Below are 26,880 nucleotides of genomic sequence, written 5' to 3' on the forward strand. Positions count from 1 at the left end.
CCGAGTTGTGTAGTCCAGAGCAAGCTGATCAGGCACACCCTGATGACAGCAGTGTTACTCAGAAACAGACAGAGGCTCTCAGGAGGGTGGCTAGTTTGGCATGGTGTCCTGGTACACTGGATTCAAACAGCAGAAGTTTGGGACTCCTGTCACCACTGATGTGGGAGCTGCTACAGGATCCTCTGAGATCTCAGGAAGATGGCAGTGGGTCATATCCATTATACTGTGAATGCCACCTGTGATTTGATTTTTTTAAGGTTCAGCAAGAAGACACTAGACTATACTAGACTTGTTATGACGTAAGGTGTTGGCTCAGGGGCGAAGCTGCTGTTTTTCATCATTATGGATACAGTGATGCACAGTGGCAATTAAGAAATTAGCCAAGTAACAGACGGCATGTTATGCACACGTGCATGCACACGAAGACCACATGCACGTAAGGAAGCCTCAAGACAGAAAAAATACTAGGGGTGAAAACTAAGATTCCAGTATGAGACACTAACATGACCCATAACATACTGTCATGGTAAAATATGATACGCAAAGAGTTTTGTCATGAAAACAAATGTTATAAAATACCAGTGATGGTGATGACCATAGGGACTGTGACATTTGTGACTAACTACATTATCACCAATAGAAAGTAAAACGTCTAAAAAGAAAGGGTTAAATGGATACATGACTTTTATGTTTGCATTTATTTTTGTTTCCTCATGTCTAAGTAAACCCTGCAAGAAGTGTAGGTGGGGAAAAAGCTGGCCAGGTTTATTTACTCCTCAGCAAAATAGGGTCATTATTTTAATCCATTATAAAATAATCAGACACACACAACACACATTAATTGACAAACTGGGACGTTTCAGTGACAAGCAAGGGGCTTGTGTAACAGTGATGTGCCAAAGGGCAAAGAGTACAATACAGGATAAGTCTATACTTACAATAAACTGTAAACTAAATTGGATTCGTGCAGCAGTTTAGGTTCCCATTCAATAGCTGCCCTGCCCCTGTTTACTCTCCCTATTTCTGCATTACTTCCGTCTAGTAGTTTCAAACGCAGCATTTTCCCTCTATCTCAGCAGTTGGAAACTTAACATTTCCGAGGTGTGTATGAACGCAGCATGACGCCGCCTGTGGTGGCTCATTACATTATCTGGCAACCGGAGTGGCAGCGGACAGAAGAGAGGGGATCCCCGGGATTTTTACACCGAAGCCAGCTAAATACCAACACCAAACATCTGAAAATCGCGGGGGGAACTCGGTTAAGCTCCTCCTAGACTTCGTAAGTTCGTGTATTTCATCATCACATCAACTAATCCAATATTTTAATTTTAAATTAAATTATGACGACGAGTGAAGTTTCTCTATCGGTGTTAGCTCAGCTAACGTAAGTTAAGCTAGCTAGCATAGCTTGATCTCAGCTAACGTGCAAGGTAACAGTTTGTGTGTCGCTCAGCTGCACACACACACCTACCGAGCACGAACTGCCAGGAACAAACCGCCTCAAAAAGTCGAGCAAAATTAAAACTAACTTCCCCGACAAACTTGTATAAGGATGCTCTAATAGTAAGATAAAATGTAAGTTGTTCTTTTTATTTGTTTATAATGGAGTGATTAAAGTGGAAGGAAAACAGCTCTTTTGTGTATATAATTAACGCTCGATTATTTGTGAATAATTTCCGCGACTGTCTGTCTGGGCAGACGAGTGTCCAGGGAGTTAGCGTTAGCGGGCTAACTTAGCTCGCTAGCTAGCCTTTTAACACTAGCGGCTCAGTGAGACGGGGTCGGTTTCATTGTCTGTCGTGTATCGCTATTTGGACGCGAACCGACATCTAAGCTAAACATCACAATCCACATCATCATATTTAAAGGAGCATATGCTCCATTGTCTCCTGACTTTCCTTTAATACGTGTAATCGCTGATAACCCCAGTTGGCTGTTAGCTCGCGTTAGTTAGCCACTGGTTTTGTAGCCGGACAGATGGACAGGTTGTTGTTGGCAAGCCAAGTTAACGTTAGCATGAGATAGCCTGTTGTTGTTGATGGATTAGTTGGAAAAAGGTAGCTATTCTTCTGGGCAAAGTTGGGTCAATAAAGTTTATCAACAACATAACCAGTATTGTCACTGGTTACTGCTAAGCTGGCTGCGCTTCTTAGCCGTGGATGGGTATGATTGTGGCTTTATGAGCCACTGATCTCAGAACTTTGTCAGATTAGCTCAACCGTGAAAAGCCTTTTTATGGAGGCGTAATGGTGGACGGTTGTGCCTCCGTCGGAGTGTGTCTGTCTGTCTGTCCACCACGGGTTGGTAGCTATCACCCACGTCAGCCCATAGACAATTAAATGCTGATGTTGCGTTTGCTATCATAATATCAGTGATTCTTAACTGAAACCAAATCCTTCACCTAATGTGTGTAATGAGATGTGTCAGTTTCAGGTCTTTGGGCATACTCTGTAACTACTATACCCTTCATTTTCCCTTCAACTTAGGCCATTTGAAGGCGTTGCTGTGATAATAATCATTTAATGTTAATTGTGAGATAGATTACTTGAATTTGAACTCTAATTTAATAAGCCCTTTAATGACTCTGTTGCGGCTAGGCATTTGAAGATACATGTAGGCAGTCATGTCAATCTACAGTGAGCTATGAACCATGGGTCATGTTGCGTGAGTGGGCACTTAGTTAGTTGTGTTTTCACCTGTCTTTGAGGTGTGTTTAAACTGAGCAGCAGTGTTTATATATCTACCTCTGCTGCACAAGTGCCCCCCTTTTGCAGCAAGCAGACAGTTGGCACCCTTGGCTAGTGATGGGGGACACATGTCGCTTTGCATTTTATGATGGGCCTTGGATTTGCCTGAGGAGGGGTGCCTCTTATGAAAAGCCATCCTGAGAGTGATGTGACCAGACAGGCATGACTCGGGATCTACTCTTATTCTGCGGCATCAGGACTGAAACTTTTTAAAGATACATCTGTATTTTCCACCACCCACTAGATTTTGTTTTCTTGCTTTAGTTATTAGTAAGGCTCAAATGTACCTTGCTCATTGTTGCCATTGTTAAGTTTATTATGGTTATATTAGTCTTGGTATTTGCAGGTCAGTTCGACAGGAATTTAATCTCACTGTAAGTGTTTTTTCAGTTGTGTTGAGTTACAGCTTGTGCTGAGCTTTGGGCATGAAAGTGAGGGATCAGATTTTTGAAGTATTCTGCTACGCACTTAAAGGTTTTATATCCAGTTGTGTCACATTTTAATTTCTCTAAATGAAAAAAAAGATGTGCTCACTCCATTGTGTTTTGTTGTTCATTTTTAGAAAAAAATATGGACATGACAGATTTTAAAGTGGAGATTTGACCTTGATCAAACACAATGAATTGTATCGTGAATGTATCTTATTTCCTGAGAAACGTGACATTCCCTGCATTAGCCTTTGTCGTTTACGTGTTTTAATGATTAACATCAACATGTGGACCTAAAACTGGTGATAACTCTGCAGTATGGCATCCATCTTATTGTTTCCATCCATTCACATCTTGCTGAGGTGTTATGATAATAATATTTCTGTAGCTCACCGTGGGACAGAGTTTAACACAGCAGTTACAGTCTGGTCGGGTGTGAGCACAGTCACTGTGTAAAGGTTAACAGGAAATGCAGCTGAAACCATGAAGTTGCACCAAAGCGTGGATGATGAGGGATCCTTGTACTTTAGTGTGTAGGATTAGGATTAGGCCATGGTGATGTCATTACTGTAGGAGTCTTAGGCTCATTTACACAGTGGCAGTCACTTGTTTATCAAATCAGATGCAAAAGTGAAAGATGTCTGCTGCAAGCGAAAATTGACCTCTTGTTCTATGGGGTGGTTTACTTTGTAGCATTGCTTTCGCTTTGTTTTTTGACACTTGTGTTACCTATTGCTTGCTGCACTGAGTTAACTACTTAATGCGTAATGCCATTGTTAAATTACTAATGTTCTGTAAAGCTTTCAGAGTACCTTTATGCTTTGACAAACTTATCCTGATTATGTAGTACTGTTTTTACTCGACAGATTTAAATAGCATTTTCATAATCTGATTGTTTTTATGTCCTTTGAAAACGTCTTTGTATCAGTTTCCCTGTTTGTCGTATTACATGCCAGAGGACAGGAGTAGTCTTATTGGCCACGGGGTCCCACCCAAAGGCCTTGAGCAATTCTTGGAGTTGGAGGAGAGGAATCCTCCAACGTTTGACTGACTCAACTATTTCTTGTTTACCCTGTTGGACTTCATATTGACTCAAGCATGAGTGTTTACAATGTGAACCTGGCTCAGACAGTTGGAGGTACATGTGTGCAGTGATGAGTTTCTAACTGTGTTAAATGAAGCTAGCATCAAATTTTACAAACAAAAACATGCTGAGTTGAGACTTTTTCACAGCTGTGCTCCACCATACTTCCCATACTGCACTTTCTTGGTGGACATCTATTATTACAGAAGACGTCTTGTATTCCTTTAGTTAATGGGCACCTGTTGACCAGGTGGTCCATTTGGCTTACAGTGAACTGACCCTTAGATAAATAGTAAGAAGTAGTGTTTGTTTTTGGGAGACTGCCCTGCATACCTATAGAGGCACTGTTTTCATAGGTAGAGAAATTCACAAAGGTAAAGAAATGGAGAAATTCACAAATAAGTTCTTGGCCAGTCACAATGCTTTCTTTTAACATTGATTATCATAGTTAAGCATGCTTGTTGGTTTGCTTTTTGCCCAGTTTTTATTTTTTGAGATTTTTTTAAACAACATGCAGTGTATGACCACACTATTAAGAGACAGATAGAAGGGAAAGGCTGAGATGGAGAGTGAGTTAGACAAGCTAAAGTGAAACTCAAACTGAGCTAATTTCACAGTGGTTATTTTATGGAATTAGAAAGTGCACCAGACTAAAACAAAAGTCAGCAGGCACAAATAACACCAGGCCAGCTGCCACAGGTATTTTGGCAGGTATTACCGGCTTAAAAATGTATTCCCACCCCTTCTTGACATATTAAAAAACAAAACTCCAACGCATGAAAGCTGTGTAGTTTTGAAATCAAGCATCCAGTTTTGCTTTATATTCCCTTCAGTGTGAAGCTGAATAGCACAACAACATTTCCTCAAATAATCTAATTCATTCAACACTTGCGGTAATCTGCATATTCTCAGGGGGCTCTCCCAAGCTTTGAACACTAGGCCACTTCCACAACTTAACATCTTTAAATCTGGGGATGATGGGGAGCTGGCTACACTGAGTTCTGCTGCCAACCAGATCCTTACATTTTCATAGCTGCAGCGCTTCCCAGACCAACCAGTCATGCTTCTATTTGGTCCCACTTGCATTATTGCTCACAAGTGTCAACCTGCATGGCCAGAATTGCCTGAAATAGTGTCCAATTTAAACAGGACTAATTGCACTTTGACACATTATGGAATACACATCTCTAAAGTTGTTTTTTTTTTTTTTTCAGTCAGCCTTTAACAAATGCTTCCACTGTGTGGCCAGTGCTGACATGGCAACTCTCGAACTCTCAGTGCAGCAAACAGGCAGACTGGCAACTTGGACACATACAGCATCAAGGCATGTATCCAAGAGGGGACAAACTGTCCTGCTTGACTCCCTGCCACATGGCTGTTTTGCGCAGGTTGTATATCTGTGTATTTCATCCGTGCACTGTCATGCCTGGCCTCAAGAGTCATCAAAACAAGGCTTAACTGCACAGACTTTGGAAGATTGAGCCCACTTGGTTGGCCAACTTATGATCAGCAAAGTCATCAGTTTCTCTCATAGACAGTATAGGTTAGCAGGCAGAAATGTGCTGTGGATCATGGGGGGTGGGGTGAGGTGAAGAAACAGGTTAAATTTATAGCATCACACCAGATGAACAAAGGTAAAAATAGTTTTGAAATGGTGGTCTGCGTGCTAGAGTGCTGTGAGGTGTTCCACACACTGTATCGATTGTCTTCCACCACGTCACACTACATAGGAAAAAAATGACCTGATTATCATTCCTAAAGCTTGCTGTCATTCCCACTGCCCTATATCTGCTGGATCAGTCCATTATCAGGGTGAAATGATGTGGATTATAAATTGTATTTTTAACATCCCCATAATGTCTCCATAATTATATTTTAGACTTTGATGGCATGTTGGCGTCTTCCCATAATTCCTGGGTATGATGGTACGATACCATTATTTAATACTTACGAGAAATAAACGGGGCACAAAATAATGGGGTGTTACTATATTCACAGTAGATGAGACAAGAGAAAGTATGGTGTTTTACGTACGTAATTGGTTAATGATGGCAGACAAAGTGAAACATCTATAATGAAATTTCTCAGACTGCTCCTGCAACATAATCTGTTTCTCCTGTGATCATCTGCTCCACTGTTTTGAGGAGGACAGTAGCCTCACACAGTAGTAGTATGTTCAGTCTCAATTTGTTGCAATTATACATGTTTGGACCATAGTTAGTAGTATGGAAGGATGTGAGAGAGCTGTAGGCTTCTCTGGAACGCTCCTATCTCCCTCAGCCAATGACAATGTGCCATTACACCACGTGATTCAGAGCAGCAGAAACTCAAATAAACCTGGCGAGAGCGAGTAAGTGACAGTGGCTAATGACAGTGTGAGGCCAGATGTTGTGTTAGAATAAAAACGGCAAAATGAATCCAGAAGAAAACCCTGCTGATGGCACTGTGCTCATGACTGAAAAAAGATTAGCTAGTTAATTCTACCACTTTCTCTTTCAGCTCAACCAGGTATTCTGCAGCTTAATGGTATTTCAGCAGCGGCAGTAATATTCCCACGGCGGGCCGCCGCTACAAAATGTGTAAAGTGAAGACACTGCAGACAGACATTGTCAGCCCGTTTTAACTCGTCTTATCACCAGTAGTTTCTGCTTTAGAGGTGCGGTTTCTTGCAGCAGGGTATGCAGCTGTCAGCAGGCAGGTAGAACTCACCTGACACTGGAGCAGAGAGAATCAGAGCAAGTCTCACTGCCTGCATCGTGCTGTTGTTCTGCCCCCCGTTTAACCCATGTATCTAACTGTAACGTTAGTTTTGTGGTTTGGTCATTTTAAGACGAGATGTGGTTGTAAAGTTTACAGCCTGTCGCACTGTTGCTCCTGCAGTGCTGTGTGTGTGAATTCTGAGGCAGCTAAAAAAAAAGTGTAATGACTTGTCCTCAGATGTTCTGTGAGTCATATCAGGGTACTCTTGACTAATGTATCGAATAGTCGACATTTCGGGGGCAGCCTTAGAACCTTACACCGTTTATTACCATACCTGACAAGCTCCCATAGACACAAGGAAATTACAGACTCCATCAACTACCACTTAGCCAAACATTCAATTCAATTTAATTCAATTTTATTTATATAGCAACACAACAGAAGTTATCTCAAGGAACTTTTCATATAGAGCAAGTCTACACCGTACTCTTTAAAACATGGCCTGTCCTATATCAGGCACTATTATATCTTCTGTTTTGCTTCCTCGTGTAAATTAGCACAAAAAACATGCTGAAAAAAAATCGTGATACTCATTTTTTCCAGAATCGTGCAGCCCTAGTGATAACAGTTTGAGTTTGAGCTTAAAGCAGCACCTACCCAAGCTACAGATGCTAGCCTGACTTTTTTATGGCTTAGAATATAACTATATCTTAATAACTAAAACTGAATAGAAACATGGTCATGGCAAACAACTGCCTTTTAAAACACCCCAGCCTCCACTGCCATTTTGTACTCTTAATTCTCACCTGCGAACAGTGCTGAGGCTGCTCAAAGAATAAGTAAACAAGACAAACAATCTGAACAAACATTCAGTGTCGCTTTGGGCCCTTCACAACTTTTTGATTGCAGGGGCTATAGACACAGTTTGGTTGGCACTCAGAAATATCAAGGTTCATTATCCAGCTGTGACATCACTGTTGGGTTTGGCAGCAAATGAAACGGACAACACTTATGACCACACCCAATAGTGATGTTGGGTGTGGTCATTAAAAAAAGACTGCTTATTCCAGACATTTAGTTCTAATCCTTGTTTTACAGTGTATTCATTGTAGGTGTAGACCAACACAAACACTTCAAACAGGTTCAGCTTTCATGTCAGTTGTAATACTGAGAACATGAAAACGAATACTTGTCTATGGACCAAATAAACAGATTTTTCTCTCTGTCTTTATATGTTTGTGTATGTACCCTTAAATTAGATTTTATAATAATTTCCAACATCTAAATATTGGCTATACAGGCAGTAGCTTATCTTCAGTATAATCGTTGTTGCCTGTAGATTGAGAGCATTCAGATGCTGTTGACTCCTTGTATAAGTTGCACGTGAAGTGTTGTGGAAAAAGGGACTTGACATGGAAGCTACATTCTTGTTGAGGACCTTTACTTTCATCTTTACCTGTCTCCCAAACTGGCCTAGCAAGTTACAGCATATCATCCAACATAACTAGCCATTCACTGAATCTCATACAATATCCATTTTCATTCCTTTTAGAAAATGCACAGTTGCCAAAGACTAATTAACAATGCTGCTTGGTTGCTTTGTTGTTTGTGTATGCCATCAGATATTGTGTAAAGTGTGGACTATTATGACAGTAATTCACTATTCACATGACTTAATTTGCACCTGGTTAATTTGTAATTAATCTTAAATCTGTTTCAGATGTTTTCTCATGTTTATAGTGCTGTCTGAATGCACCTACATTAATTTTAGATATCTCATTATACTTTAGAATGTTTTATTCACTGTGGTTTAACCTCGGTCAACTCCTACTGATGAAGAGCTTCTGAAATTTATGACTGTTGACTCAAAAATTCGAGGCAACTGACCTACTTTGCCCAGTTGTGTTCTTCAGCAATGTGCACTGATGGTGTTCTTAGCTCGTAGTTGTCTTGTTTGGTATAGTGTATTTTTTTGTTGCACCCTTTAAGCTCTTTTTTTTCTCTCCACTCCGGTCACTTCCTGCTACCATCCATTTCTGAGAAATGTAATCTGATAGCAGCCTGCGTGTGTCCTGGCCCTCTGGTCTGTATGTGGGTATGGGCTTCTGGTTTTACAGGATTATGGAGTAACCATTTGGAAGCAATTTGGCTGAAATTGGAGATTATCCCTGTCTAGGATTGTTGAAAACATTTAGCTATTCCTTTTTATTATAGCTAGTAAACATTTGTGGTTAAAAATGTATCCAGTGATTTTGTGATTACAGGCTCAAGAAAGAAGGAGGGGGTTGACATGAGATGATAAGGTGTTTTAGAGCTACGCAACTCAGATGAGCTTTATGTTAGTCAGTAAATTACGTTCTGTTAAAGGTGTGAATCGATAACTCAAAATACTACCAAAGGCTTTTATGCATTGCACGTGTGTTTTTGTCCATGCTTGCCAAAATCCTGACAAGATATGGGCTCTGAGAATGTTTTTTTTTTTTTTTTAATTTGCTAGTTCTCTATGTAATGAGGATACATGAATAAGTACATCATTGTGTCTCAGTGTCTGTGTTTAAAAGAAAAAAAAATGACCATGGTTATATATGTTATTAGTGTAACCATATGTTTATGAATTCTTGCGTGATCATGCACAAACGTCTGGTTTGCACTTCCTGGACTTACTGCTGTTGTCGTTGTCATGTTGCTGAGGGAGAATCCAGGTGGAGACATGCGCACACATACATGCGCTCTGTGTGGCTCTGGCTCTCGCTCACACACACACACAGACACACACACACACACACACACACTCACACACACTCACACACACACACATGCACAGAGGCAGTCTGGCAGATTCAGGGTTAAAGGCTTCCATTTTGTTAGGTAACACCCTAATGGTCTGATCTGTCAGTGGCGTTAAAATGGCAGGGGCTTAACCCTTGGCGTTCGGGACACAACCAGTAGGGGCACACACACACACACACACACTTCTGGGCTGGCCGGGCCAACAACAGAACAACTGAGGAGGAGGAGGGGGAGGAAGGGGAGGAGGGGGGAGTGTGTGAGGCAGGGAGGGGTGGAGTGAAGGACGGAGAGAGAGCAAGTGAAAGAGAGAAAGAGAGAAGACAAGGAAGAGTATTTTTTCACTTGGGTACAGTTAGATTATGGCTCAGCTAACCACATGCGCTCTGCACCCTTCTCCCTCCCCCAACCAGGGCACCACCTCAGCTGGTCCCTGCCCCCACTCCCAGCCTGGTGAGCACAGATTAGCATAGGTAGTCTGATCTCCTTTTTTTCTATTTAAACAATATCCCAAAGGAAAAGAAGTATACTCTTTGATAGCCTTAAATTATTGAGTTAATGGAAAAACATAGTTAATGAGCATGATGTGACATAAATGAAGCGGCAGGAGTAACCTTCATGTTGATGAGTAGTTAGTAATCACCCTGAATTTAAGATGATCATCAGCTGGTCATATCTGCCCATAAGATTATTGGCAGTTTGAGCGATTAATTCAATATTACAAGGGCCAGGGCCCCTCAGCCACAGAAGAAAAAGGGTTGTCGCTCTGGTGTCTTTTATTGGGCAGTAATAATCCATACTTGTATTGCTTTTATTGGACAGCATAATTGTTGTTTCCCCTCGTATTGAACCCCAAGGACATAGCTGAAAAGCCTAGTTTTTTTTTAAATGGCTGTTAATGTGATAGCTGGCTGGGTCCAGTCCCAGTGGGGAGATCATTACAGTGCTGGAGATGAGAGGCTAGCATGCTACCTGAGGGGGTGAGCCTTTGCCATTGATCAGCTCCCTATGAACTAGTGGACACAATAGGAGACTGGCTGAGAATAAAACCTGTAGTGTCAGTCCAGGTCACAAGATTTCCATTTTCTTTCAGGCAAGTGCATCTTATCCTGCCGCACCATACACAGAGATGGTTTGTTTCCTTCATACAGTTAATTTATAGACAAGATGACTGGTATTGGCCTATATAGCCTTCAAAGAGAAACGCACATTTATTAAATGTTAGTACATAGGAAATCAAATGGCCCTAGTACTTATCATACATACGCCTGTTTTAGATGAATTTGAATGGGTAGTGGAGATGTCTCACTTGCAGCCCCTAACTCCCTCATCCTTTAGTTTTTTTTTCTCTATCTTAAGATCTGCTCTGCCCTTAGGCCTTATTATTCTGAGGGAAACAAGCGGGACATGCATGTACTATTCCTCCATAGTCTCCTGAGAGGAACAGGCACAGATCACTAATCTCTGGCTGCCGTCTTCTACTCTCTTTCTCATCCACTATGTCAGTCTTGTAGCTGTTGTAGATAATGCATTTTTACGCCAAGGTGATGTATCTTCATTAGGTTTGGTTGTTACACTGGCATACAATATGTTAATGCAGAGAATTATGCAGATATGTAAACAATATTTAGTAATGTCTGTAGCAGGAATCACAAAATTCATGGTTTGGTATGACCCACATTTATGGATGTGTGTGGATTGGTACTTTTTCACTATAGCTAAAAAAAAAATTCAACAGTAAACAGTGGCTCATGGGCCATAGGTCGAAGCAGTGAAAAAATAAGGAAACATTTGCATTATAGGCAATAAGTTAAAGTGAAGTTAAAGTTGTTCCAAATTTTTAATGAAAGTATGAACACAAACGCAGCGTTAGTGAGACTCTACTTACAAGCCAGATGCCAATAATAATATACATGAATAATTATTGACCTTTATTATATTGTATGATTATGAGCTTATATAAAGTACTAATTTGCACAGCAGCTGGAGATATGATGTATTTTGGCAGTCAGTGAATATCTAGAAGATGGTGGCGTACATCTACACAGCAGCTCAGTGCTCCCTAAGGTATCTGCCATTCCAGGAGTTGCAAAAGTTATTTCATTGTACTTGAAACGTGCGTTGTCAATAAAGGAATTCTATTTTATTCTGTTGGCAATGGGCACAGCAGTATCTCTGATGTGAGGTACACCTGATAATTCAACAGCAGCAATGATCAAACAAACTTGCAAAACTTGCCATTCCTCCATTGTTGCCGTTGATTGCTCAGCTGGGCTGGCCCTTTCTTCCATTCTCTGAATAGACAACAGAGACAAGGATGTGGTGCTTTAATTACTTTTCTAGAAAAACTAAATATGGATCTACACCTACCTATAAGCACCTACAAAATTATCCTGATTGAAAGGTGTAGTGTGATGCAGTGTTATTCTTATCTTGTTGAGTGAGTGTGTTCTTGTTTTGGGAGCAGATCATTTATGAACCTGATCAGTCAGTCACCACTTTATAGGTTCCTGTAATCTGAGTATGTCCTCTACAGTGTGTGGGCTACGTGTGTAGTGTAAGTCAAAGAGCTGTAATGTGACAAGGCAAGGCAAGGCTTGATAGTCTGAAATGAATACTGGAGTGGAGTACTGATCAAGGATTGAGGACGTTAATAGGCAGAACTGATCTTTGAATGGAGCTGCCACTCTAGGTTGCTGATTCCCTGGCAGAGAGATTTGGGGTACCAGTTCCCCTCAGGCATCTCCCGATGGACTTGAAGATAGACAAGTCAGACTTGTTTGTGAGATTGCAGTGTCACTTTCACTTGGTTGTACACACAGGATGGATGGAGCTGGGGGACCTTTGATAGTGTCAAGAATGCTACTAGCACTGATTGATTGACTGGCCGTAGAATACAAAATCCTGATGTTCTCTTGTTGTTTGTATGTATGTATGTATGTTTTATCCATTAAAACATACTGTACAAAAATCTGCTCCTTCAAGATTTTCTGTTAACCTCATAGTCAGCGATCTGACATGACTTTTAAATTTGACTGGTTCAACTAAAAGTGTAGCTTTGTCCTCAACATGAGTTGTCACAGAAACTCTCAGACTCATGTTATACCTGCTTGTCCCTGTGTCATCTCCTGCCATCGCAAATAATCTGAACAGCATCTCAGTGCAATACTATCTCAGATTTGGTGGCTCAAAGTATTGCTGCCATGGTTTTGCTGCCTTCTAAACCTCTCAGGTGTCACTGTGAATAGCATAGATAGACTCTTGTGTTTGATGGCTATGCTCAGATAGGCTCCCATATAGTTAAGATGTCTTCTCTGGATGAATCTCCTTATAGTTTCTTTTTTCTCCTTTTAGTGGAGGTTGTGAATAACCTCCTATCTCACAACAAGCCTTCAGGGCTCATAAAGAAACCAAGGAGCTGAATAGAAAACGGGCTTCTCTGAGTAGTGGTGCTTCACTTGAAGGCGAGTGAGATGGAGTGTGATGCAACGATGAAACTAGTACACACATCCCTCTTAGTCCAGCTCAAGTGCATACATAATACTTACTATCACAACATATGCATGGACAACAGTTTCACTTGGCCCCCACCCCCCACCCCGTTGCTTAGCAGCAGTGGATCAAGCACATTAAACACTGGATTCGTGATGACATCAGTCTCCTCTGGGACAAAGGTAGCCATGTCGCTATACCTGGAACTAGCACAGCCGTCCGAGTGACATGCAGATCTGGCACTGCATCGCCCCAAAGGGTTACAGTCATTTTGTACCTGACACGCTTCACTGCCACACTGTTGCAGCCACCATTTGTTCAGTCTTACAGGGTAAAGTATGGTTTCTCAAGCACTGTGTGTGGTATATGGGCATGCACAGATACACACCCACACACAAGCTGTCATCTCTGGCAGATAGATAGCCTTTGTGTTCAGGGATGGTACAGCAGGGCACATCTGTCCTTGTTGTGTACCCAGAGCAGGGTGAATTTTAGGCTCCACAAACACAGAAGTGAATGTTTTAGCTGTGTTGTAGTTGTTTTGGATGTGGTTGGTTTAGTTATTGCAGGCATCTCAGCTTAACATCTTGCAAAGCATCAGGGATGCCTGTGTCTTATCTCCTGTAAAAATAAAATTTGGCTGAATTAACAGATGTGAATTGCTAGAACAAACTGCAGCCTTACTGCAGACAGCAATTTGTTGAAATTGCTGAAATGCAGTTTTATTTTCCCACCTTACATTGCAGTTCTTTCAAAGCTTTTGCTTTATAGACGACAGACACTTAGTGGGAGTTGTTGTGTATATTAAATACATGAGGTGAATTATGACCTTCACTTGGCTTTTTAATCTTTGAACTCTTAATGGATTGCACAAAAAGCATTTCAAGATGTCTGTTGTCTCCAACAATACTAGAATAGGGTTTATCTTGTTTTAAGAGTGTCAAATATCATAAAAGGTGGATTCTGGAAGGCAAACTATTTATGTTTGTCAGGGGCCAATGACTCTTGAGTGCCATAGAAGTTAGTCATGTTAGTGATGTGTCCGCCTCCCTTTTGGCTGGTAGACATGTTGTGGAATGTCCTGTGGCCTCCCCGTCTCTCTCCCTCCCTTCTGCGACTCTGTCTCTCCAGGGGTTAAACCTGCGCTTTCCCTCTATCTGAGACCGGTTTGAACCGGTTTTCGGGGAAGAGCTTTTTGTCTCTCGTGGAATCTTTGGATAGGGTCATGTGGAGCCGTTGTGATGTCACGTTGGACTACAAAGACCACGAGTCAGCTCTCTGAATCAGAAAAATACAAGACCTTGGTGTGTATGTATACATACACTTGGTTTGAGCCTTAACCACCAATAAGGCTGTCATATCAAACGTGCACAGATCTCCATGCACTCATCCTTTTGCATAATGTTTATAAGCATCATAATTTTCTAACAACTATTATATGTTTATTTAGAAGAGCCTGCGAGTTCCTGTTCCATAGTGAGTGCTTGGCCTACATTGGTGCGACTGTTGCACGGTGTTGGTGCTGTTTTTCTGCTGTGTAATAGGTTTTTCCCAGAAAGTTAACTGGGTCTCTCCATCCTGCGCTGTTACTGTACTGAGTGAGATTTGGGTCAGCATCTGGGGCACTGGCAGTCAGACAGGAGACGCTGGTATACCTCAGCGTTGTCCCTTTATTTACAGCTGGAAATGTCCGCTAAATTGATCTGTCAGTCAAAATAAAATTAGTTTTAGTTTAATCAGTTTTGATCATCTCTCAGTAATCTTTCAAGCAAAAAATGCTAAACATTTTCTCAGGCGTAAGGATTCTGTGCTTTTCTTTGTCATTTATGTAGTAATCAATGAAATGTCTTTGGGTTTAAGACTGTTGACTGGATAAAACAAGCACGTTTTAGACATCAATTTGTGCTGTGGGAAATTGAGATGGTCATTTTCTCACTTTTTAAGACATTTCATAGACTAAAGCGTTACTTGACGCATCAATAAAATAATATACAATTGATTAATCAATTTATATTTGATTAATAAACTCATTATGTATTAGAAAATAATTGTTAGTTGCAGCTCTAAATTTAACATTGTACATTTTCATGTACAAGACTCAACAACAGTGTATAATTAGTACGTTTTTGAGGATGATTTCCTCTCAAAGACCATACTGTAGATGGACTCACTAGCCTGGTCAGGTTTTGCAAGGTCCAGTGAACATTACAGTTTAGGTGAAACAGGCACAATCTTGTCCTGGTGGCTCTGCTGCTACTTCATATTTCATATGATTACACCAGTGCAGGATTTTGTTGCGCAGTCTCTCTTAGTCCCTGGTTTCAACATTGTGGCAATGTGTGGAATAAGATATGATCAAAGATAGCTGAAATGAGAACACAATAACATTCAGAGACAACAGGCTGGGTGGATTTAGAACCTTTTGTTTTAGGTATCACTCCCTTTAAACTTGAAGGGCGTCTTCACGTGTGTGATATTGGGGATTCATAGTAGTAGATTTGGTTTAGCACTCGCAGCCACTCTGTTGCCTCTGAGACAAAGGCAGCCTCTCAGGTCAGTTATCACTATAGAGCTTACACTTGGCGCTGCTGTTGTACAGTTTTACAGACTCAATTTTAAATTGAATTGAAGCAGTTAGCAACTTCATGTATTTCCTGCGATGGATGCTCCATAATGTTTAGTGCAGACAGGACAGGTCCTAATCGTACCTCAACCGTGGTAACTTGACTAAACAGTTTACTCAACAAGATGTGCGGGACTTCTTTTTTCTTAACTGGACTTGTACTCGTCCTCTGTTTCCAAATCAGATTTCATAGTATCCTCTATTAGTATTAGATTTAGTGGTTGGAGGAAATGACTAAAACTGAACTCGACAGAGCTCTTGATGTTAAAAATGTATCTCATGTATGGCCCTCCAGAATTTGGCAATAATAGGATGTTCACACATTACTATGTGGTTGTTATGGTTACCTCACTGGCAAAAGGAGAGAGGCAGTTTTACAAGGGTATAAGTCACTCAAAGAAACCTGCACAGTAGTGTAAAGCAGAAATTTTGACAATGAAGTGTGCAAGTTGAATAAATCATGAAAAATAAAATTCAGCTTGAAAGTTGCCTCATGGAAACCACCTCTGCTCACATGTGTAAGACATCGACTGTAGATAATAATTCTGCGTTGTCCTAGAGTGACAGCACTTTGGTCTGTGTGGTATTGCTCACACCTGTACTCTGTGTCCTGTAAATGTATTTAGATTGTTTGTAACTGTTGCTGTCTTCTCTCTCTCCAGGGTGAGAGCAGCCATGTCAGAGGAGGCAGTGCGTCAAACACGCAGCCAGAAGCGGGCTCTGGAGAGGGACCATGCAGCTCTTGCTGGGTCCCTGGGAGACATGGATGGTAAAAGGGTGAAGCTGGAGAGAGGGGATGCAGCTGGAGCTCCCCTGGCCCTGGTGGGATCTGGAGCTGAGGGCGTCAAGCTGAAGACCGAGCAGGCAGCAAAAGTAGCAGCCAGCATCCTAAAGGCTGGGGAAGTGAAGGCCACCATTAAAGTGGAGGTGCAGACTGGAGACGAGCCTGTTGACATGAGCACGTCAAAAAGGTGAGACGAGGAAAAGATCACAGGGTTTGATTTGGAGCCTCCCTGTTTGTGTGTAATGAAGTAACATGAACAGTGCTTCATGGTGTTCATTCACAGGGGCTGAGAGCTTGTTGGTCATAAGGAACATAATATTGTTCAGTTTACATGATACTGTCAAAGCCAGTAGTCTATGAGCAACATTGAAAGGAATACTATAAACACCTTGCCTTAAACTGTCTATCCCTGTACACTGGGCCTCAGTATTGCCTAGTCAGCCAACTTTGTCCACAATAAAGCCTTTGTAAGTATTTCCAGCTGGACAAAATGCACCATAATCTGCTTACAAACTGGTTTGTGTCTGTGGGGGTGGAAGATGCAAAAAAGCAGTTTGTGGCCGTATTCCTATTGTAGTTATGCTTAATTGATGTTGAATCATCAAATGGTTTAAAGGGAGGTGATGTAACATATTGTGAGTGAGTTTGTTTGAAAACTTGTTAAGGATCATTGTATGTGTGGCAGGTCTTGGCTTTAATGCATGCATGCACAGTGCATGGTTGTGTGTAGAGATGTCTGTTGGAGTTTCAGGTTTCTCTCTAAGTTTGCACTAGCAAGTGGTCTGACAGGAGTCATACAGGAAGTCGCTGTGTGGTTGTCGGCAGCCTGCCCCCATTTTGAAAAGTTTGAGGCTCCTGAGGCCTGGGCTCCATTTTCTCCCACAGCAGCACCTGAACTCTGCCTCACACTTCACACAAAATGAAGGCTATGTGTCACAAACTGGTTCCAACTGGCCGTTGCCATGGTTTCCACATTGGAAGGAGCAGTTGGAGGAAGGAGGGGCCAGGAGGGGTGGTGGGTGTGTCACATGACCACACACAGAAATGCCTGATGTCATGTGATGTGTTTGGTAGAGCAATAAATACACACAGTGATGTGATAGCAGTTTAAGTGGAACAGAGGGGTGATTCAGCTGAAAGTGTGTTGCTATGTCTCTGGTATATCAAAAGTTCACTCAAGTGTCACCTTTGGCCCCTGTTTAGCCCTCAGCATGTGTTGGTGTGCTTCCTCACTGCAAGGTGATTACCTTATTGATGCATACAAGTGACATTGTCTGTCTTGGCCAACTTTGTAAAACTGTTGGTGAAATGTAATGTAAGCCAATTTCCCATGCCAACATCAATACAGAAACTGAACATGTCTTGAATGGGTGCATGTAGTAAAGAGTCATTTAGAAGAAGCAGTATTCCCCTCTGGACATCAGTAGTTTGCATGCTGTGTGATGATAAGTATGTATTTTAACAGTATGTCAATATTTAAACACATCTTTGACAGGCCTGTGGCCTCCCGTGCCTCTTCACAGCCCAGAGATTCATTCATGTAAAGAGCCTTACCTTGCTGACACTTTGCAGAGTTGCACTGCATTTAGAACGGCACCCACTGCACCTAATAACGACTGATTCAGCAGTCCTATAGTGGGGTCAGTGCGAAGCCATGATCGGGGAAGCCGAGGCATGCTGAAACACTGGACCTTACATAACCAAGCTGGTGTGTGTTGTGATGCTTGTGTAAGCTGTTCTCAATAGAGTAGTAGCAGCCACCACAAGCTATTCCATGTCATGCTGTCAGAGAGGCCAAGTCAGTCAAAGCACTGGGTCACCATTAAGCTTTTGTGAGAGATGATGAAACTCTTCATTCCTCTTTAATGCTACTTGTGTCTGGCAGTGTTTATCATATCATATATATGTATGGAATGTAAACAGAGATGCAGAGGAAAAGCGCTGCCCCCTCAGGCTTCAGCTGTGCTTTAGGAACATAATCTTTCTCAGAATAGCAGTGTTCTCAAAGTACCAGGATGTCAGACATCTTTATAGATTTGAAGGGAAATATATCAGGCAAGTACATTCCAGGAAGTAGCAGTAAAATGTATTTTTATTGTTTGTGTTCTCAGCAGCTGGATAAAGTTATGTTATGACACCAAATGTTTGTTGTGGTTCATGTTGTGATAGTTTAGTCTGCTGAAAATCTCATCTCATAATGCAAGTATAAACAACATGGGTATTGTTAACATAGCTGACCTTGTTGAACTCGGCATGCAATGTCTGTTGAGGGGAGCTGTTAGACAGCTGTTGTGTGGAAGGTAAAGATGGCAGAGAAACGTGTCTGAAGAGAGGAGTGTGCAAAAGGAAGAAAGCGTGTGAAGAACTGAGTCAGTGAGTTGGAGTATAAAAGATGAACAAGTAAGGAAGGATGGGGGAGGGGTGTGTGAAGTAGTGACTGAGTGAGTGAGTGACTGAGTGAGAGAGTGTGTACACAATAGGTTGGCTCCTGGCCATGTATTCCCCTCCCCCTCACTGTCACCCTCTCCAGTGTCTCCAGCGGACCTCCGCTCTTCTCAGCTTGTGACTCTGGTGTCGGCAGCTGGGAGGGAGGGGAGAGCTGAGGCCCAGGCTGTGCCGATCCGGCTAGGCCACAGGCCTTGCCACAGAGGTAGGGGAGGGGTGAGGCCCTGTCTGGGTGGTAAAATGGGCCTAAGCTTGAAGCCCTGAAGCCGCTCACTCGACAGCGCCTGAACAATTATATAATTTCACTGCATGTGTGCATGCATAACTCCACATTATGACCCAAACCTCAACCTTTCACACACTGCCCCTGCCTTACCTCGTCTTCCACCACTTCTCGTTATCACTCAGACTTTTATTTTCAAACATACCAACCCCTGAGACCTGACAGGATCCCCGCTGTGATAGAGGCTCAGTTATTCTTCCGCCATAGTCCATGTGCTGTAAAATTACAACCAACCCGTACTCCTTATCTCCACCCCTCTCCAGATTGATGTATATGTAGCTTGCCACTAGTCGCCTTTGTTCTCCGGAGTCCTCAGGAAAAGCCACTTAACATTTTATCACAGGCCTTAAGCCCTTTCCTCTTATTAAAAAAAAACAACAATACCGTTAATTTGCCCTTTGTTTGCACGTTGTTTGTGACTGACTATGCATTGTCTGTTGGAAGGGAGAGATCAGGCGAGGTCCGTCGACATTATCTTTCGCTGGAGATAACGGGTTGTTGCGATCTTCCCTGGTCGCCATTACTCCATTATTGATCTCTTGGTTCTTGTCTTGTGTGTCCCAGTGCACATTAGCGCTGCAACAGAGAAGATAAAATCATAATTATATATCGCCATCTACTGGATGTTAGACAAAACTACAAGTTAGTTAAAGTTGATGGTAATTGTAGTGTTGTAGGCTGAAGTGTTGAGTCTTGGTTGTACCATGAAACATAAAATCAATCAGTTCTAATTAATAAGTATTATTGTCTACTGTTTTTTTTTTTCCCCTCAGCGACATTAAGAAAGAGCGGCAGCCACCGTCACCAGATGATGTAATTGTGTTATCCGACAACGAGCCATCCAGTCCTCTCATGAATGGCCACTGCTTCACGAAGACTGACACAGATAAACTTATGGTATGAAAACAGAATTTAAACTTTGCATACAAGACATTCTTGTTCACTTGCTCCTACTAGCGCACAGACAGACAGACCTTTTTTGATTGTTTCAGTAGTGAATTTGAAGGCATTTTTTTACTACTGACATTGCAACAAATTGACTGACTAAACCACTCCTTATAATCCCTGTCTGAAAGTGGGTATAAACTATAAACTTCCCGTAATCGTTCCCCTCTATTGTGTATATAGAGGAGTTCCCCTGAGGAGAGGGAGCGCATCATCAAACAGCTGAAGGAAGAACTGAGACTCCAAGAAGCCAAACTGGTGCTGCTTAAGAAGCTACGACAGAGCCAGATCCAGAAGGAGAGCACTGTGCAGAAGGTAAAAGCTGTAGAAGAGATCAGAGATCATTGTTTACATTTTTTTTTACGTTTTGTTAAAGTCGATAGATGCAGCAGTGATGGGAATTGTTGTTGTTGTTTTAGACTTCTAGTTCTTCTTAAATTTTCTTTTTAATTTCCAATTAATATCATGAGTTAAGACTTGTAAAGATTTTTGCTTATTTATACGGCTTTATAGACTAATACTATTCTGTGTTAATTTCTTAGGCAACTGGCTCTGTCGCCACTCCTCCTCCTCTGGTGAGAGGAAGCATCACATCAAGCAAAGGACCCCTCCAGGTAGTTACCACACTTTGTCAGAGCCACATGCCACCACTGTAGTACATTATACAGCGGAGGGCAGCTGAGTTTTTTCAGAAAATTTCACAAATACAAATTCAGATGCACTGCTTTTGAAGCTCAGTGTTACAAATAAGTCAGTCATTAATTGTATAATTGTATTCTTGTTTTATCAGGTGACAGATCGTAGCTCAGGCACGGTGATCCCTCCTCCATTGGTGAGGGGTGGGCAACATGTCCCGTCCAAACACAACTCTCAGATTGTCATGCCACCTCTGGTCAGAGGAGCCCAGGTTAGTGTGCCACAATACTGTTTCATTTGTAAAGTGAACTCAATTGAAAAGCTACGTCAGTTTCTCACTTTGCCTCTCATTGTTCGGTCTTTTGTCTGTAATGGCTGCTTCTGTGTGTGTGCACTGTTATCAGCCTATTGCAGTTACTCCTCAGCAGATAGCCAGTCTACGTCAGCGTCAGCAGCAACACGGCGGGTCAGGCCCCCCTCCACTCTTGCTCGCTCCCAGGGCTTCTGTGCCCAATGTCCAGGTCCAGGGCCAGAGGATCATTCAGCAGGGACTCATCCGGGTGGCTAATGTGGCCAACAGTAATGTTATGGTCAACATCCCTCAGGTGAGCACATTATACAAGTACTGGTACCAATCACAGAGGATAAAAATGCAGTACACTTTTTCTTTAGACCACACTGCATTTCTGTAGTGCGTATGGTCAACCGTAAGAGGAACGTCCCTGTGTGTTACCCCTTAGTTTTGACTTTATTGTTTGTATCCAGGCCTCTCCAACCAGCCTAAAGGGCTCTTCAGTGTCACCCAACTCCAGTATCGACTCCCCGGCTAGCCGGCAGGCGGCTGCCAAGCTAGCACTGCGTAAGCAGTTAGAGAAGACGCTACTGGAGATCCCTCCACCCAAACCTCCTGCCCCCGAATTCAACTTCCTGCCCTCAGCAGCCAATAATGAGTTCATCTACTTGTTGGGGTTAGAAGAGGTGGTGCAAAAACTTCTGGAGATGCATGGCAGGGGTGGGTTGATCTTCACACTCTGGTAGCTACTTTGGGGATGTTGTAGTGCAAAGGTGGATTGACCAGTAGAATGCGATGGTATACGTCTAATCTAAAGCTCTGTTTATTTCATTTGTCACTCAGGTAATCTGGGCCCAGCTGCTGCAATGGCCAGCTCCATTCCCAAAGAACCATACACCTGTGCCCAGTGTAAGACGGACTTTACCTCCCGCTGGAGAAAGGAGAAGGCTGGGACCATCCTCTGTGACCAATGTATGTCGTCCAATCAGAAGAAGGCCCTGAAGGCTGAGCACACCAGTCGGCTGAAGGCAGCTTTTGTGAAGGCCCTCCAACAGGAGCAGGAGATTGAACAGCGTATCCTCCAGCAGGCGGCCTCCTCTTCCTCCTCTGCCTCCCCTGTCTCTAAAACCACCTCGTCCTCTCCCTCACTGTCCAAGAGTGAGGTGCTGGTGTCTCAGCAGTACAAGCAGGTCAGGGCTGCCATGCAGCACAGATCTGTGGCTGCCCACCACTCCACCATTAAGCAGGTTAGCATGGCCTTTCATTGTGATGGACCAGCACTGTGGTTTACGTTTAAAAACATGGTTTATTAACAACAGGTCACCAACACTCCCATCACTTCCTCTCTATGTACAGAATCAGCTGTCACACAACATCCAGTCCGCAGTGAGGTCTCGTGGTGTGGTCCCCTCATTCTCCTCGTCTCAGCTGCAGAGCGCGGTGACAGCAGCAGCGCTGGGCAGCAGGCCAGGTAAGCATGCTGCAGCACGCCCGCTGCAGCAGGGGGCAAAGGTCAGCGCCGGCAGCAGCAGCAGCAGTAACCAGGGCAACGTGGCTGCCTGGAGGAAGCAGAGCAGTGGCAACACAGGTAGATAAACGTGAGATGAGGTTAGACCGAGAACGTGCTCCACCCGCTCTCGCTTTGTGCTCCTCTTTGGGGTAGTCACTCTCTTCTAAGGTGGATTCCTCTTTCTCGTTCTTTCTTCCCATTCCCTCGGGCTAAGCCTTTTCATTTTAGTATTACTTTAATAGTCCTTATATCTTCTTGGATTTTATTCGTACACTGAAATATAAAATCCTAAACGGTGCAGATTTATTGGCAATGGGCAAAATATTTTTCATCTTCATTCATCTCGCATTATGTCGACTTTTTCCTTTATCTTTACCTTCTTCCCACCTGAGTCAAAATACTGTGATAGTTTAAAATGTCATCATAGAATCAATGTAAAACAGCTTGATCTTTTAATGATCTAATTATATCCAGTGCATTGACCACTGATGTATTTGTTTCCTGACAGGTGTGACTATGGCCTATGTGAACCCCAGCTTGTCTGCTCATAAGACCACCTCTGCTGTAGAGCGTCAGCGAGAGTACCTGCTGGACATGATTCCCTCCCGCTCAATCTCCCAAGCAGCCAACACATGGAAATAATGCAGTCTTCCTCCCCTCTGACACCACAACTATTACCCCTCTTAATATCAATAACAGCCATTCTCATTATCATTCTAATCCTTTCTATGGACTTCTATGCCTCTGGCCAAAATGGTGCAGGGGACAATCAGTCTTTTCTTGTTTTTTTTGTGCGATGGAGGTGTTCCTCCATCTCTGCCTCAGATCTTTTCTGCTACCATCCTCCTTACCTGAGTCCTCCATCCCAAATTGGAGTTGTGCTGCCACAGTTTGGGCTCCTGGGATTCAAGGAGTTTGTCAAATAGAATTTGGGTACCTTTCGGAGGGTTGGGGTAAACATGGGGCATGTACAATTTTACAAACTTCTCCAGTGATGTTGCCTCTCCCTCCCCTGTATATTGGTTGACCCTCCCAGTTTCACCAAGAGGAAGTTGCCACACAATCCCTGAGTTCCTCTGCCTCTGGATCAGGCAGGGAAAGAATAATAATCACTATTATACACAATAAATTATCCGCCTTACGTCCTTCCCCTCTCCAGTCTGAGCCAGTCAGACTCAGGCCCATGTGGTGGCCGAACCGAACTTAATTGAAGACCTCATCACAGGGATTGTGGTTGAGCTTCAAGGACCATCCACAAAATAATAAGAACTGCTTCAGCTTTGCAAAAATGAATAAGATAAAAAAAAAAGGACTGTAAAAAATGATCTTTATCTGCACACAGACTGCCTCTTCTCTCTAACCTACGCCGTGTATAGAGGAGAAGGTAAAGTGTGTCAGATTATTTTGTATGGCTGAATGTTAGGATTTTGTCTTTTCTTCTGTAAGTCATATACTGTGTTTGGAATATTGTGCTCCCTGATACTTTGGAAGTGGCCTCTTGTCGAGGTCTTAATTTACAGGCTAATGTTACTGTTGAGGTGGTTTTACATCTGCTGGGTTCCATGTTGTGGCCTACTTTTAAATACTTTGTTTTTTCTAAGATGAAGAGGAAGAATAAAGATTAAGGTTTCACTGACTCATGTAAAAACACGGAGCATATGTTTGGAGGACTATTCTTATTGAATATTATTAAAAAAAAAAAAAAAAAACCCTTCCAAAGAACTAGTGGAGCCCAAATGGAATCCCTTCTGCTAGAAGGTTTCTAGTTTATTTGAACCCTCTCTGGATATAAACATGAATTCATGCTAAACTGAGGGGGTGTAAGGAATGTCATATTTTTGACATTGTTTTGCTTTTAGTCATAGGTTGTGGTGCATCATTTTTCTTCTATAGACAAACTGTCTCTGGGTTTATTTATAGGGTCATGTTAGTAAAGATATATGCTTATGCCCTAAGTTTGAATGGATCTCCACATGAAATGATTTGTTTTCTCTTGTGTGTCCAGTGGCTCCCACTCATCCTACGATTGGACTGAGAGAAGCTGGACAGCTTTCAGAATGTAGTTATGCAAAAACCCCTATAGCAACAAATGACATGAACTTCTTAGTCTTTAACATTAAGGTGTGTATGATTTCTGTCAGATCCTTGAATTGAGCTAACTATGCCTTTCACATGAGCTATAGTGCATTTTTATCAGGTTGCAGCAGCACAGGATAAGCTAGTGATGTACAATATGTCCTACATTAATTCCCATCACTCATGGAGTTAAGTTATTTAACAACCATGTGCTGTCCTCTTTAATTTCAGTCAGTGGGGTGGTCGAGTGTCTTTAGCCCCACCACTCATGCCTTGCAATGATTGGAAAAGTGTTGCTAAATTAAATATAGAAAAATAGAATATTAATGTGTTGAATTTAAGCAGTGAAAAAGGGTTGTCAGCCAATTGTTGAAATCTGGATGTTAAGCAGGCAATATGTTTTAAAACGCAAATTGACAAACTGATCCCCCAAGCAGTTATTTTCTCAATATCCTGTACATGTCCATTTTTTATCCTTTTCTCTTTTCCCATTGAAACAATAGTGTTGATTATCACATTGCTGTGTAATGACAAACCTGGAGTCTTGCTGCCCTGTTGTCTCAGTCTTGATTTCCTAATGCATCCATGATGTGATAATCTAATGTGATATTATCAGGATTTGTGTCCTGTATCCAGAGTGCACTCATTAGCTCACTGATCATTTTGTCAGGCTGCATTCTGAATGATGGTGCACTGCATTAGGTAAATGGGGCATCAGTTGAAGTTTATCCCTCTGTCCTGGGGTATCGTCACTGTACACGAGGGTTTCATTTAGGAAGGTGCAACTTAACAGTTTGTGCATTGCTGATAGAAATACAAGCAAAGTTTAATTTAAAATTGCTTGAGATTTTTGTGTTTCTGTAGCATTGGAAATCTTCCAGGTTGTCTGTACATTCCTGACAGGCAGAAGGTAGCAGCCCGCGTCTTGTGGATGCAAAATAAGCAATCTGGAATGAGTCCATCTTTTTGTGCCCCCTGCTAAGTGTAACCCTGTGCTGTCCTGACTACTGCCTGCTGCTGCTGCTGCTGTTTGACGACAATATCACCATTCCGTTTGTTTGGGATTGAAACGCTGCTAAAAGGCAGTGCAGCCCAAATGGAAAAGAAAACAATGTATGAGAAATATTTGTTTTTTTGATTTTTTTTTTTCTGCTCTATCAAATAATAATAAAACTAATTTTAACCCCTCTTTCACGATTAGGTTGCCTGTTTATTCACTGTTAGAGTATAGTAACATTTCACTTGCATTTAAGGCACACAGGCGTACTCATACATACACAAGACCCAGTGTCCTTATGTAGTTATGTACTCTTGGTGGACTCAATAAAAACATCAGCATAATATTTTAGGATGCGACAACATGGGAGTTGATGTCTGTTAACCTTGTTCAGTGTTGGTACAGTCATAGTGATAGTAATTAATTCAAGTCCTTTGTGCTGGATTTCATTATATGCAAGAGTTTCTTTTTATTTTGTCTTTCTGCACATACACATCTGCACATCCTCAGTGTGCATGGTGTTTCATTGTTCTGAAAAAACAGTGACAATAAAGATCTCTTCATAGAAAACAGTCCTTTCTGCCAGTTACATCACTACCAGTGTGTGTGAAAGAAAGAAAACTACAAACAACAGCTGTAGCACTCACTTTGGTTCACTGTTCAAATTTCTTAATTTTTAGGAATAAGACAAAATAAAATATAAAATAATAACATAAATTATTGAAACGATGATGTATACTACTACTAATAATAATAATGTGAGTCTGTCCTTCAAGCAAGTTAACAATTGCTGTTACTCTCAACTTGTAATGGCAAAGATACATAATTCCACGCAGTGGATGCAGCATCTTTGTCATGTGTTCTTAGTAAACTCATGCACCTGCTAAATACACATCTGTCTCCTCCTCTCTGCAGTAGTCATATATAACCCCTAGGTGGCAGAGTATACCAACCACCCATTGCACCTGTGTTTGTCTTCAATTATCCTCACAGTTTAATCTTCCAAATAGGTAGTTTGTGTAATCTGTTAGAAAAAACAAAGACTTACACC

The 26,880-nt window shown here is 42.0% G+C and overlaps 1 protein-coding gene across 3 annotated transcripts; it reads left to right on the top strand.

Annotated features, from left to right (window-relative positions):
* Positions 1-1,095: 1,095 nt before the first annotated feature.
* Positions 1,096-26,021, top strand: gatad2ab (GATA zinc finger domain containing 2Ab). 3 transcript variants are annotated; one of them, XM_018670286.2, is made up of 12 exons: positions 1,096-1,279; positions 5,474-5,583; positions 16,524-16,832; positions 20,147-20,270; positions 20,502-20,633; positions 20,861-20,932; positions 21,109-21,225; positions 21,359-21,559; positions 21,720-21,966; positions 22,090-22,493; positions 22,603-22,834; positions 23,265-26,021. In XM_018670286.2, the coding sequence occupies exons 2-12, from the start codon at positions 5,516-5,518 to the stop codon at positions 23,396-23,398; spliced, it is 2,040 nt and encodes a 679-aa protein (XP_018525802.1). In that variant the 5' UTR covers positions 1,096-1,279; positions 5,474-5,515; the 3' UTR covers positions 23,399-26,021. The 3 variants fall into 3 exon arrangements, with proteins under 3 accessions (XP_018525802.1, XP_018525804.1, XP_018525803.1); XM_018670288.2 differs by lacking the exon at positions 5,474-5,583 and having other exon boundaries at positions 1,100-1,279; XM_018670287.2 differs by lacking the exons at positions 1,096-1,279; positions 5,474-5,583 and adding an exon at positions 1,388-1,575.
* Positions 26,022-26,880: the final 859 nt, after the last annotated feature.

This window comes from Lates calcarifer, linkage group LG17, assembly GCF_001640805.2.
Source record: "Lates calcarifer isolate ASB-BC8 linkage group LG17, TLL_Latcal_v3, whole genome shotgun sequence".
NCBI lineage: Eukaryota > Metazoa > Chordata > Actinopteri > Centropomidae > Lates > Lates calcarifer.

Coding starts and splice junctions, on each gene's coding strand:
- gatad2ab (XM_018670286.2), top strand. CDS start 5,516: ATGGCAACTCTCGAACTCTCAGTGCAGCAAACAGGCAGACTGGCAACT. Junction 5,584..16,523: donor TGGACACATACAGCATCAAG/GCATGTATCCAA, acceptor CTCTCTCTCCAG/GGTGAGAGCAGCCATGTCAG. Junction 21,226..21,358: donor CTCTGGTCAGAGGAGCCCAG/GTTAGTGTGCCA, acceptor CACTGTTATCAG/CCTATTGCAGTTACTCCTCA.